Source organism: Epinephelus fuscoguttatus, linkage group LG3 (genome assembly GCF_011397635.1).
Source record: "Epinephelus fuscoguttatus linkage group LG3, E.fuscoguttatus.final_Chr_v1".
Lineage (NCBI taxonomy): Eukaryota > Metazoa > Chordata > Actinopteri > Perciformes > Serranidae > Epinephelus > Epinephelus fuscoguttatus.
The window spans coordinates 32,681,938-32,696,474 of NC_064754.1; the positions used below are offsets into that span (position 1 = coordinate 32,681,938).

General features: G+C 41.1%; 1 protein-coding gene across 2 annotated transcripts; it reads right to left on the bottom strand.

The window, feature by feature from the left end:
- Window positions 1-301: 301 nt before the first annotated feature.
- caly (calcyon neuron-specific vesicular protein) lies at window positions 302-14,023 on the bottom strand. 2 transcript variants are annotated; one of them, XM_049572738.1, is made up of 5 exons: window positions 13,813-14,023; window positions 10,371-10,521; window positions 9,553-9,672; window positions 8,216-8,329; window positions 302-5,791 (listed from the first exon to the last, which is right to left on the bottom strand). In XM_049572738.1, exons 2-5 carry the CDS (start codon window positions 10,497-10,499, stop codon window positions 5,549-5,551), a joined length of 606 nt encoding a protein of 201 aa, XP_049428695.1. In that variant the 5' UTR covers window positions 10,500-10,521; window positions 13,813-14,023; the 3' UTR covers window positions 302-5,548. The 2 variants fall into 2 exon arrangements, with proteins under 2 accessions (XP_049428695.1, XP_049428694.1); XM_049572737.1 differs by having other exon boundaries at window positions 302-5,794; window positions 13,813-14,022.
- Window positions 14,024-14,537: the final 514 nt, after the last annotated feature.

Consider the following 14,537-nt stretch of genomic DNA (forward strand, 5'->3'; position numbering starts at 1 on the left):
TGTTCAGATCTGTTGATGCTATAAAGCAGGAAAATGGGGCTTGGCGGCTTTTACGTGACTACTCGGCTGATTTTACGTGATTTTCCCCTGGTCCTGTATCTAAGCCTTTTTGGCACAACATGCTATGCCTTGACCAAGCATGGGATCTGTAAATGCCCTAATAAATATTTTTTAGCACTTTATTTAGTTCCATGCCCTGGGCCAACAGCGTCTAAAGTATGTCACCCAGTAACAGTGGGAAGAAAAAAGACCCTACAGGCTAAACAGGGCGTAATGTAGATTTAATTAACAAGCCAAGCATGGGCTCACACACACACACACACACACACACACACTCACCAACACACACCGACACACGAAGGCTTAAGCACACACCCTAACAGACACAGAAGCACAAGGATAACATGTGAACACTCACACAAAACCTTTAGAAAACGCACACACATAACTGTAGGTTAATGATTTCATAGTCGCACGCACACACACACACACACACACACACACACACATCCCTGGGTTTAGAGCGATGGTGTGAAAATATGTGAGTGTAAATGAGATGCAGACAGGCTCACAGCAGTGAACCCGAGAGGGAGAGAGAGAGAGAGAGAGAGAGAGAGAGAGAAACACAGACAGACAGACTAACAGAGGAAGTGGCTTGGCTTTGAATTGCTAAACTAAAGTTTGAGGATGAAGGAATCATATTTTGAATTCTATGCATACTGATCATCGTTGAGCAACAGAGTATAAAAGGAGCTGTACATATTTCTTCTGCTGCTGCTTATTTAGGATTAGATCTTCTCTCTTTATTTTCAAATCAGACTCTGATATCAAACGTTTCAAGATCAGTGATTTCTTAACCTGTGTAGCTCAAAGAGTAGGAATGGTATGCAGAGGTGAGACCTGCATTGAAAGTTTCATAAGAAAAATGTGCGTTAAATATCAAAAGTAAAATGTGTCCAACACAATTGCCGGAATCATTTTTATAGCATTGTAGGTTTCTACAAACCACAGATATGTTACATTTTCATGTTTTTATGTAGCAGATATGCTGAAATGTTTCCTGCCACTATCTTGGCAGGAAAGCAGTGATGTCTCTTTAAGAAACAACCGCTTTTTGTGCTGAAATAGAGACTTGAAACACAGCAACAAGTTGATTAAAAACACCCATGCTTGGGAGCTAAAAAGCTGCAGGAAAAACAGCATTGACTCATGAAATCACAACTGGTTTCATTGTTGGTCTGCAGCTTGCAGGTGTCTTGCCAAGGTGTCATGCCACCCGCCATCCCCTCCACCTCCTGATAACAGTCAGCGTACATGTTATGTCACTTTATAAATGTTGATATGATGAATATGAAACGGGCAAATGTACACAGCCCATCACTGTTATATAGGTAACACTCAACAGTACGTCACTTGAAAACGATTGTGGGACAAATCAGGAACTAAGTGATAATGAATAGGGTTTGTTTTTAAGGAGCTAATTGTAAATCACCAATAAAAACGCAGCTACTGTTTAGTTTTGCGGAACGATGCTTATATTACTTGAGGTGTCAGAGAAGGGGTATGTAGAGGTAAGATAGCTGGGAAGTGATGGAGGGTTACGGGTAACTTTTCAGTGTGGCACATCACTTTACTTGATGAGACAGAACAAGGTAATAAACAAGGTAATTAGTGATCAATGAGTGGTTTTGTTCATTTTAATGATTGAGTTGTGCAGCTCAGCAGCTGATTTAAAGTTGATGAGGAATGACTCATGAAGACAGTTTTAGTAGCTGAGTTCACCAACCCACAGACACGTCATCATTACATAATATTTCACCAAGTGTGTTGTGGTCTGTCCTCAACTAACGTATCATTATCTATAAACACCATCCAGGGTTATCAGGAAATACATATGAGCAATACACCCTGATTCCTCAGTCATTCTTCGGCAACAACTCACTATTTAGTGTTTCTTACCATTAAGTTATATCACTTGATTATTATCATTAATATATTTGACGGATTAAAGTGTAAGCAGCAGTTTACAGTTGTAGCTGGTTGAGGAAGAGATAACTTAAGCTATTTAATAAAATGTTAGGTAACTGAATCTGCAACAATCAATCATATTTTATATTGAGAGCTTGTGTCAACATCTGTAAAGTACAGTCACCTATGTGTTAGTGATGCAAATAAAACTCATCATCATTAAGCATCATTATAATGTAGTTAAAATGATCTGTAACTCGACCAGCTGCAAAATTAAATTGCTATGTAACAGCTTTAATGACAATAATCTGATCACTATAAAATGTGTAATATTACAAACCCCTGAACAACTTTTAATTTTGATACTCAAGTACATTTTGTTGCCAGTGCATGTATTTTGACTCAAGTAAAAATGGTGAAAAACACCTAACAAATGGTTTCTGTTAAATCCAACCTCCAATATTTCATCAGTCACGGCAAATCATTAATTCAGGTCATTACAGGCACTGAATCTAAATCACCGGGGCTGGTTGTGAATGAGAGAACTCAACACTTCAGTCATTTATTTCTGTTCAGTCAGTGACATCAGAGCAGATGGGCCTGATGTAAATGTTTGGCACTTGAACCCCAAAAGCACAAGCTGCGCTGTGATCTCACATTCGTCCTGCTCACACGAAGAGTTTTGTTCCAAAATAAGATAGTTTGAAAAAGTGATAAAGAGAAAAGGTAGGTCGAAATAAGTGATAAACAGATAATTAGGACAAATTACAGGATGTGTCAGATCATTTTGAATTATTTCTGATAAAGTAAAACAATATTAGCTTCCCTTAAAAATGGATGTACAGTGCATTGGAAAAGAACTCTTCATACTTAATAAAGCAAGATTTACAGACACAACTTTACCAAATAATACTCACGTAAATGATCTGTTAATGAAATAAATAGAAAGATGTGTAGACAATAGAGGCTTGTAGGTAGTACATTATAAGCAGTTATTACGTCTACTGCATGATTAGAGCAGCTACTTCATACATTCATGTAAGATCATGATGAGTCAACCCTGTGGTTCTACTGTACATGTTCATTTACAGTGGCGTTACAGAATACTTACAGCAACATGAACCAAAAACAAAACGTAGTAACAAAACTAATAATTTCCTAGTTTTTACAGTCATTTTCCACACATGAACGTAAAGCATTATTTAAATTTAGATTTTTTTTGTAGTAATACAATAGAAGCTCTTAACTGTTATCTATAATTACAGTAATTAGCTTACATCATCCTCTAAGATAATAAGAGTCTTCAAATGAAGAGCTGTACAGCGGCTTTAGAAAGTTGTCACACCCATGTACTTACTGCACACTTTATTGTGTTATGGGTTTACTTTAAAACAGATTAAAATGGCTTAGCAATACAGATAATAACCCTTCATGACAAAGAGGTTGTAGTTTTTAATTTTTAATACTTAAATGCTTTCCAACGCCACTGTGTGAGTCTCTTTACAACACACTTTCCTCTGAATTAACGGCAGACACACACAGAACCGCAGTTTAGTCTCCAGATAATAAGATGCAGGATCGACTCATTTCGACAAAAAAATAAATTAAAAAAAAATGGCCAATTATAGTTCCTCTACTTAGTGTTTAAACTGTGAGCACATTCACTGATGATTTCATACATTCCCCTCTGAAACTAAATGAATAGACGGCGAGATAACGAGACGGTGTGATGAGGAGAAACTCGCAGTAATCTCATTAAAAACTTGTTATCTTCACTTCTCACTCCGAGCTCTCGCTTCGCTTCTCTCACCTCAAACTTTCTCAGACAAGTACACAAATCATACAGCGTACACATACGCACACACCCGAACGCAACTATGCATACGACACATATGCGCTCATATGTATGTGAGCACTTTACAGTGTACAGTATTTACATGAGTGTATACACACACACTGAATGCAGATGGTGGAGATTACTCATGCCTCGGTAACACTGTAAAAGTCAGGCACATTCTCCAACACTTTAATAACATTCCTGCCTCTAACCACAACAACTCACCACACACACACACACACACACACACACAAAACCCTGTACTTGTATACTTGTGAGGACTTTCATTGAAATATTGCTTTCCCTAGCCCCGAATCTCAGACCAATCGGCTATCGTCTGACAATGACAAACCTCTGAGGGCAAAGGCCAATACTTCTGGCTGATGCAATGAAGCCAGTGGAGATCTTGATGAAGATTTCTTTTTCCAGGCGCCGGTTATTTCAACTCTCTATAAGCAGATATCTGCAGTTTTAAAAAGGTAACATAAAGCCATCTCAGACATAGCTGACGGGCTCTGAGATTGAATTTTGGTCAATGCCTTTCGCCTCTTCACACCTGCTGTTCAGACATGATTGGTTAATACTACTTGGACTACAAACAGAAACCATAACACATCTGAGGCCAAAATCTTGTCCCCCTGTCTCTAGATTCTGCAAATATTTGCAGAATCTGTTTATAGAGATTATCAACCCTCATACCCTAACCTTAAAGAGGACCTGTTATGCTCATTTTCAGGTTCATACCTGTACTTTAGGTTTATACTAGAACATGTTTACATGCCTTAATGGTCAAAAAAACGCTTATTTTCTCATACTATCTTTGCTGAAACACCCATGTTCACCCTCTGTCTAAAACACTTTGTTTTAATGCCTGTCTCTTTATTCACCCTTCCGAAAAACCCAGTCTGCTCTGATTGGTCAGCTTTTCCAGGTCTTTCACATTTATGCTCTCTACGTCTCTGCACCCTGATTGCAGCTGTGGAATCACTGTAAGGAAGTAAAGCGGCACTTTCTACAATGAAAAATCCCCAATACAAGTACAAACTAAGATCTTTACAACCGGACATGTGCTAACGGAAATGTGATCAGAAATCAGGGAGAAATTTATAACATCAGCAACCAAGATTAGCATGTAGCTACATGTAGCAGCCTGCAACAGGGATTACTCTTACCCTCCTACTCTTACTCTTAACCTAATTATTTAAAAATTTGGCCATGTTTAATATGAACATCTGACATTGTAACATTATATATATTGCAGATAATAAGGAAAAGCATGTCCCTTTAAACTATGACAACTAAATGCTTACCCCAACCCTAACCTTAACCTAAGTCTGAATTCTCAAACAGACCTTTGAAGGTGTGTACGAAGGTGAAGACTGACCAAAATGTCCTCATTTTCCAAGAAAGTCCTCACTCTCAAGGTCTAAAACTGAAATTGGTTCTCATAAATATTGACGTACAAGTACACACACATACACACACACACACACATTTCGGTATTAGCTTGTATTAACAGATTCTGTATTGAAGTTAAGTAAACGCATGGTTTACATGGCTGACTTGTTTTCAGTAGTTATACAGACACCTTAAAGGTTTTGGAGCACCAGTATAAACAGGGGATTCAATGGACTGTACGAGGGAAGAAGAAAAAAAAATCTTGAACACACACGGTCAAAAATAACCTACGCTGCCTCCCCGTCATCATTTCCTCCTCTATCACCTGCATTTCTGTCAGCCACCTCACTCCTCTCCCTCCAGCACTCCTTTCAGCGGCTCGCTGCCTTGTTTGGCCACCTCGGCTTCCTTCAGAGCGCTGATGACTGGTAACCATGGTGATGGCAGCTCAGGCCCAGTCCTCTTGACCTGGTTGAGGTGGCTGAGAGCGGCATACAGGCCGGTGTTGGGCCCGCCGCGGACGCCCGGCTCCTCCTGCTGCTGCTGCTCTGTGTAGTACATCTCCAGAGCTGCCGGGGTGCAGTGCTTCTGCTGTTACAACACAAAGACAAACATCTTTGTTTGTTTCAGTTTAGATGTAAAACTACACTGACATGAGCAACACAAGTTCATCTCAGCAGGGCGATGTCAGGCATTTTTGGACCAAACAGTTCTCCCTGAGAGGAACTGCCCACATGGGAGCTCCCTCAAGAACTGCAAACCTACAAGGGCCTTTTTCTGGTTGCATTTGCACCGCCTGTAGGAACACTGACATGATGTAAGTCAGCCTGCAGTTGGTATGGCAACGTCACTTTCGCTTTGACGGGTCATAATTACATTGTGTCTCCACTGTTGCATATATGCTTAGTAAAGCCTGGACTTCATTTTCTTGTTAAGAGTTTTTTGTATTTTCTGTTGTTTAAATGGCTAATGGGTTTTTAAAAACGGGGGTTGCCAGCAGTGCATCGGCCCACGTGTTTGACCAATCATTGTACACTCAAGGTTCCTCTTGTGCTGGGAGAGTACCTACTCTGAAACAGGAGCTTAAAAAGTACCTCTAAATGGCATCATATGAACGACAATTGTTCCTAGTTCTTGCAGTGCGGGCACAATCAAAAGAAGGGTTCTTAAAACTATGAAAATGTTTCTCTGTTTTGAAAATGCCTGTAGACTGTTTCTTTCTTCCTGAAATTCATTTACTGTGTGATTATAATTAAGAAACTTGTCTAGGGCATCTTTCATAACTACATTTCATGAAACTGAAAGTGTGCATTTATTTTTTGAGTCTTTGTTGAAGGAGGGGGTAATCATCAACATGTTAATGATGCACACAAATACATTTTCAGGATGTGATGGTGGTGGTATTTTGATGTATCTCTAAATTGTGAAAACATAACATAATCAAAAAGGCCACAGTGCTTGGAAATGATCCCACAGTGTAACGTGGCTTTTTGCACTTTGGGGAAAGTACTTTCAGTTAGTATTAGCAGTGTTGACAATCAAGGTTGATCAAATAAATGTGTCATTACATCACAACAAAGACTATTATATCAAGGACATTACAATAAGACAACATCTGTTACTTAACCAGACGAAATGATGACATCCAAGCCTCGACAAGCATCAGGGCAGAGGAGGGAGCTAGAATCATCTACTGTCAATTACAGGATTAGATTAAATTATTTTAATTATTTATTATTATATATTATTATATGATTGCCATTGTGTGGTTTTTGCTCTCTGCAGACAGAGAAATGGGAAAATGGTACATTTACTAGTGAGGCCTGTTACAACTCTCCATCAGTGAGAAATAATTAAGAGCAAATGTCTGTGACACAGTACAGCATAGGTTTATCACTGGTACACACCACAAATGTCACTTACACACCATAGTTGCCAAGTTTAATAAGTACGAGCCTTCACTCAAGATAAAAGCATCCTTTGCAACATCTTTAAACACACTTTAACTTGTTTTAGAGGATTGTCAGTGTGTACGAGACAAAATCTGTGTGAGTGTCCATCCTGTTAATGTTATGTTTTGCAAAGGGCCCACTGAGTTGTGTTGACCTCGCGAGTGTTTCCCTTCCGAGGCTCCACTACCTGACCTTTGCTCACAGTGAGGAGTCAAACCTCTCAAAAGCACAGCAGCGACTACGCCTCCCTCCATCCTCCATCCTCACTCCTCTTTTTATGTCTCCAACAACGCATTAGCAGGAAAAAATGCTGAAAGCAACTGTAACCGGCAAAAACTTCAAAAGCCTTGCCGGAAGGTCCCCCCTTCCCCCCTTCGCTTCCTTGCTTCCCCCCTCACTGTTAAGCCTTTAATCACAGTTTAGTCACGCTCAGCCCTAATTAAAGACCCCTCCGATTCACAGGCGGGCGTCCCAATCTCTGCCTGACCAGAAAGCTGGCTCTGTAGCTCCCTCTCCCTCCTTCTCCCTCTGTCTCTCCCACTCTCTCATTTTCTTCTGCGAGACAGCCTCTTTAACTAACATGCGTGGCAGCGCTGGTTCGCTACACGATGCCTCCAAGGTGTCGTTGGGAGATAATGAGTTTGAATTTTTTAGCTCCAGTTTTCAGAGAATCCTACAGAAGTGACTGATGTGAGGGTGTGCCGAGAAACAAAGCGCCAGCTGCACTGTAGACTGTGTAAGTACCCTCTGAGTGGGTGTCGCACAGACTACTTCGTCCTGGATAATGAAATAAGAAGTCTGTGATATCCACAGATGAGACTGTGGAAAGATGATGGCCAAGATATTAAGATTTTCTTTCTTGCCCTGAATCATGTAAATCTGCATTTATACATCAGTGTGTGTATATTTGTGTTTTTGGATGCATACTGTTTTCCTCATTCCTCAGTTTTCTGCATAGAAAACCAACAAAAACTGCCAAATGACAAATGCTAAGCAGCTTTTTAATGGCTTGGACCTCATCCGTGTGTGTGTTTGTGTGTATGTTTACGCTGCTCCTCACCTTAAGAATGAAACCCTCTGGGCAGGTGAGTTGGTCATACCACATGGCTTTGTACATGAGCAGGAGGAGCAAGCTGGTCAGGAAGGCCAAAGTTATGAGGATCAGACCTGTGATCTGAGCAACAACACACACATGAACACATATACACATACAGTAGCCGTTACACAAATACACCACTTCAGCAACAAGTGTTATTAATACTTGAAGAATAAGTCGGCTATACATTTTTGTTATTGCCAACAAATTCCATGAAACGACCAACACTAACAATGAGCCTGCCTCATAATACTTTCTGGTTTCCCAACCCCGTCTGTGGCACTCAGCCCCAATTTCATTAGTTCCTAATGAAGAAAGGTTAAAGAAATAAAAATTAGGAAAACAAAAACAAGTACGGACTATAAAATTTCATCTTTAAAAAGGGCTAAATATTTCCCTGAAACAGCTGGACACTGGGCGTCGATGTTTAATTTGCCCCTTTGCCCACATTGAATGGAAGTAAATGGTGAATATTCACTGGTGTTGATATCGCTCATGCGTGACCATACCCTAACCATGGATGTATTAAGAGACCTTGATACAGCATTGGCGACTCGACCCCTTTCATTCATCCTATGAATGTTGCTCAGTGGTATATGAAGCCAAAAAAGCTCTTTTTCCTTAGTATGAAATTACCCAGATGATCGGCGCTGCTCCCACATCATTTGGCCCAAACAGCAGGTGTAGCAGAGACCTAAAGCTGCTGAGCACGGCCGAGCAGGGCCAAGCAACTAACCTCCACTTTAGCGTACCACTAACTTGAATGGGAATAAAATGATTTAATCTTTCGGCTCTTGTAGATGTCGGACTGAGTGAATCAAATCCTGATGGTGAAACTTTTTCGGGGGATGTGATGCTTAAAGAAATGTATCCATTGAGTCACAAACATTTCTTTCCCAGTGTAAGTCTATGGAAAAAGTCTTTTTGGGCCCAATGGCAACACATGACGGACCCCAAAAAGCAGTACCACGGTTCAGTTACTACAAAGCCCGAAGCACTTCCTTGGGGTCTAACCCTAACACTGACACTCTGGCAGCTGGCCAGCTGTTATCAATCGAACAGTGACACGCCCCTCCAGCCAGCTGAGATGAAAAGAAGCATTTCTGAAGATGTTTTTGTTTCCTTTCCATAATAGAAAACTGTTATTAATACACTAAAAGCATGCTGATTGTTAATTTTGACTGCAAAAAGGCAAGACTAAATGTGATTTTGATAGTTTTAAGACAACAACGGAGTTCTATGGAACAGAGGAAATAAACTATATCAGAAGTCAATTCTCAGACATCAGGTTGTGGTTGTACCTTGGCTTTCTCTGAAACATCACTGTAAAAGTTGATATTCAGCTTCTTGATATTGGGCACATACAGCTTATTCTTCTTCTTCTGCTGCAGCTGATACTGTGTTGACGTCTTCACAATGACCTACAGCAGAAACAATGCACTGTAATTGTGGCTCTTCTAGGAAAAAAACAAAACAAAATAACTACTAATTAGCTGTTATTTGTTTTCCATTATGGTTGATGGATGATGTTGTCCCCAGTGCTCAGCGGAGGCTCAGTGATACTGTTTTCACTGAAAATGCTGTTTTGCATGTCTAAAAATACACAAGCATCATTTGCAAAAGCAGCCAGTTTTAATCGATGCCTTAAAAACACATTTGGGAGCTACAAAGTGTTTTTATGTTAATTTTTCAGCAACATCTAATCAGCCTGTGGAACATCCTGTGCTGCTGAGTGTATCCTCCAACCAAAATATGATTGTGAGGGCTTTCTTCTTACATTATGCATTCAAATAGGTGCTTGCAATGCGCAGGCTGATGCCAAGGTCCTAACCTGGGACGGTAGGTAAGGGAAGGTAAATACAGCCGTCTCAGAGTTGGGGCTTATGCTTGAAGGTAAGCACGCCCACATGAATTTTAATGGTGTTTGTCCAGATGGGTTCTGCAGTGAGTCGTAATCTGTTGGCTATTTCTGCAGTGCTGTGTAAGGCATATGGTTTGTTGTGGTCGACGTGCAACTTAGAAACAGAGCTGTTAGAGAACAGAGATTTTAGAGAAAAACAAACAAGTAGGCAGGCACATAAACAGACTCACAAACACTGGCCTAATAGGCCGCACTTACCTTGTCTGCGAATGGCTGCTGGAGTTGGTTGACCTCCAGGGGTGTGATGAGGGGGATGTTATCAAAGCCGTCGTCCGCAGACGGCTGCTTCTCCAGCTTATCAGACAGATTGCTGCCTAGCTTCACCATGGCTGAAAATGCCTGGACAGATCTGGAGAGCAGGGACAAACAGCTGAGGTCAGACTGACTCAGACTGTGTGCTTTGTAACCAAATGTGACAGTGCTGCTTGTAGCTCAAATCCAGGATCCTGCCAGGACATGAAGGAAGGTGGAGAAGATGACAGTGTGATGAGGAAAAACAGAACAAGAATAATACTGACCACATTAAAAAAGTATTTCTGATACTGCAAGAAATTAGTTTGAGATGCAGTGTCGGTCTGTTGGTCCACTACTTTGATCTCAGCTTAAATACCTCACCAACTATTGGATGGATTGCCATGAAATCTGGTGTAGAGATTCATGCTTCCCTCAGGACAAAGTGTAACAACTTTGGTGATCATCAGGTCAAAAATTGTATTTTTTTCAAAAACTTGATTTAAGATTAAGTACCTGCAAAATGCATGGCATTCCTGTCAGCCTCAGTTGTACATTGTGTTTGGTGTTAATGAGCAAATATTAGCTAATGTACACACTAAACTGACATGGTGAACATGGTACACATTATACTTGATGTTAGCATTGAGCTTAAAGCACCGCTGTGCTAAAGTACAGCCTTGCAGGGCTGCTAGCACGGCTGTAGACTCTTTATCTTGTTAGCTTGTTAAATCAAATAACACACTATAGATACATAACAAACAGCAATTTGTTGGTTTACAGTAAGTGATGTGCTGGATTATTTCCTGGCTGGGTGCACTGACTTCCTGGAGTCTTTGCTGGTTGCCTGGTAACTGTTTGGAGCCAAGCCATCTGCTGCGTTCAAATGAGGTCGTGTTTATCATGTTCATGTGAAGAGTCCATGTGAACGCCCACCTATCATGGTATTTATGTCATGTAAGTGGATTTTTCTTTTAGAGCTCCGAGTTCATGTACACTTCCCAAGTTGTTAACACAAGCTCCTGAGTAAAACTCTGACACATAACCCTCTGTAAAACAATGTGGTCTTTACTTAATGCTTGATTTATGCTTGATGCATCCACGACGGCCATGAGTGTCCACATGGCCTAAGTGATGCTACACCATCACACACGCCCTTTCATGGGGGTCCAGTGCGGTGGGTTTACGCTTGTCTGTGCAGATCCGACACTTTCTAATAATGTGGATGCAAAATGGGTGGAGAAAATGGAGACCCATGCTCTAGATGTGTGTTTCAATACAGTGTCCCCTACTGTTTGGGAGAATACCAGCTTGCTGCAAAGCAAATGTTTCCTTGTCACGATTCTGCGTCGGCTCATGTCCGGGAAATATAACTAAGGCTTTAGTTTTTATATTAGAGGTGCAAATTGGTTGATTGTGTTACATTTGGACAGAGCCAGGCTCGCTGTTTCCCCATGTTTCCTGTCTTTATGCTCAGGTAAGCTGACGGGCTGCTGGCAGTAGCTCCATACACAAATGAGATATCTATCTTCTCTCAGCAAGAAGGCAAATAAGCATATTTCCCAAAATGTCAGAGTATTCCGTTAATAGTTGATTATTCTGTGAGGTTATGGTAAGTGCAATCATAATTATGTTTTCGAAGTGGGGGCATATTTTATTGACTTCAGACTTCTGTGTTTGCAGCTATCCTCATAGGGGAGCCTGCTTTCCTCCTGTTTATCCCATCCAACAGTCTAAAGTAAACGTCTCATGAACACTGTGTATGACTAATCTCATATATCTCAGCCCCATCTCTCCAAACACTTATCCTTAATGTTTAGAATCAACGTGTAAATCTAACGCGCCACCACTACAGTGCTGAATGCCTCTCCGCTCTGATAATGATTCTATTTTCTCTCCTCGATCAAATGATCATCTAAATGTGGAGGGAAGAGGTGAGGATCCACTTATCTCATTCACACAGTGCAACACAACACCTTCCCTCAGCCAAGGACCCCACAGGCCCCACTGACGCCAGTGACTCACAATGATGATACACTCACCAGGAGGCAAAGAGCTACAGTTTTTATGCTGCGGGAGACGTCCCTGATGCACAGGAAATGTGCTTTTGATAAAGGAGATATAGGATCATTAGCTAAGGCCGCCGGACAAACCCAACGTCTGCTATCTGCTGAAAAGGAAGTATATATTGTCAATAAGTGTAAACCTTAAATCAGATTTAATTCTGGATATTTTGGACTTTTATTACAGCAGAACAGAGAACACTGGTGCAAAATTATCACCTCTAAACTGTGTAAAAGACGAAGACGAAGCAGCTTTTGTCAAGTGAGAGAAAAAAGGCTCTTAAGTGAGTATATTTCTCAAGTAGCCTCCAAGAGTACTTGGTGTTCTTGGTGAGTGGGTGGCTAAAGTGGTCATCTGTGCTGACCACCATTTTTCCTCCCCACACTTGGAGGGAAGTGTGGGTATGATGAATCATCCTGAATCTGTGATTAACAAATGAGCCGGGTGTTGCTGTCAAACACTCAGTGTTCCCACACGCTGACAGGAAACCAGTCCAACAGATGAGAGCTGCAAATGACATCTTTTTTAAATGCACATTTCCTCCACTGTAACAGAATGCTGCTGTCAGAGTGATGGCATGATTGTACAGTTTAATTCATCGCCTCAGTCTGACATATATTTATCAGCTAACAGGACAGGGGAGGACACAGCTCTTTAAAGGTGAAGACGTGCTGTGTTATGAATAGGTAAGAGTGGGCTGTTTATGCCTGAGCCTCTCAAGTTCTTCAGGGTTCACTGGTCATGCATATCTGAACTTGCTGCATTAAAGACTGCTGCGACAAGACATACATGCTGTCTAACCAGGAGTCAGGGATGGAGCAGAGGCACAGGAAACAGACAGAAGGCTGATAAAACCAATTTTCTATCTAATTATACATCTGAATGAAACATTATTCCAGCAGATGGAGCCCGTTTTTAAACACTTTTATGATCTTAAATGTCACACTGTTCATCTTCTACATGGTGAGGCTTGAGTTTAATGAGTTAATAAATGTAGCCTGGAGCCATGAGGACAATCATTAGATGCGTATTTAATTGTAATTTATGTAACGTGAAGGCAGCGCGAATTACAACGCATTTCAGCCTGTAATGAAGACATACAGCTCCACACAACACCCGAAAAAAGACGTGATGTCTGTCCATTCATTCACTACAGCAGAGGAAAAATCATGAATCACCTGCATTAAATCACTTAATCACGTAATGTGAAGAAACACCTCTCCTATAGGGAGACATACCGCAGCGGCACAGGCTCTCCTCACCCGCAAACACGTGCGTCTAATACACAAATAAGCGGCTTCGACCTCACAAATATATGAATGCAAAAAAGAGAATATAAACTTACTGTGTTTTTCTGTGCTCGCCTGTCGCCTGTGGATGGGATCGGACCCCACTGATGCTGACGGGGACTCGGTGTGAACGCCGGTTGCCGTGGTGATGTGTGATTCACGGCAGGACTGCGCATGTAATTCAGCCCCGGAGCTGCCCGGTCCTCCGGAGGAAACTGGCAGCTCAGTGTGAATGCGCATCTTAACGCGGCTCACAGGGATTGTGGCTGATCAGGAAATTGCGTTTTGTCTGTGGGAAATAATCATGTCTCGATTTATCTGAGTATTTGTCATCAGTGCGGTAAGACAGGCCCTGAGGTCGAGTTTGTCTCTGAGTGGGAACAAAGAGTTTGAATTAGAAACCACACAGTTAGAGCTGCAAAGAATTTAAGCGCGCTTTTAATTTGTACTCTGATAAGATAAAAAAAAAAAAAAAAATACAAGCTAAAGAGACATAAAGTAGTCACGGTAGTGGGCTAGTAGCTAGTTATATCTTAGGATGCAAATGGCTCAAATGTGGTAAACCCAAACTAAAATACAATGACAAATGCAACACTTGTAACCCATGCAAACATGTATTCTGTATTTAGAATTATTTTGGGATACTTTGGTGTACTTTTCTCAATGAATGTTATCAATTTTCCCTTAAATTTCCTCTAAATCTAAGTTAGATAAAACACTTTTCCAGACTACAGGACAGGACCACATGTGTCCATACCTGCTCACCTCTGTGGTGTAATAC

Coding starts and splice junctions, on each gene's coding strand:
- caly (XM_049572737.1), bottom strand. CDS start 10,499: ATGGTGAAGCTAGGCAGCAATCTGTCTGATAAGCTGGAGAAGCAGCCG. Junction 9,673..10,370: donor AGCAGCCATTCGCAGACAAG/GTAAGTGCGGCC, acceptor TTTCTGCTGTAG/GTCATTGTGAAGACGTCAAC. Junction 8,330..9,552: donor ATGTTTCAGAGAAAGCCAAG/GTACAACCACAA, acceptor GTTGTTGCTCAG/ATCACAGGTCTGATCCTCAT.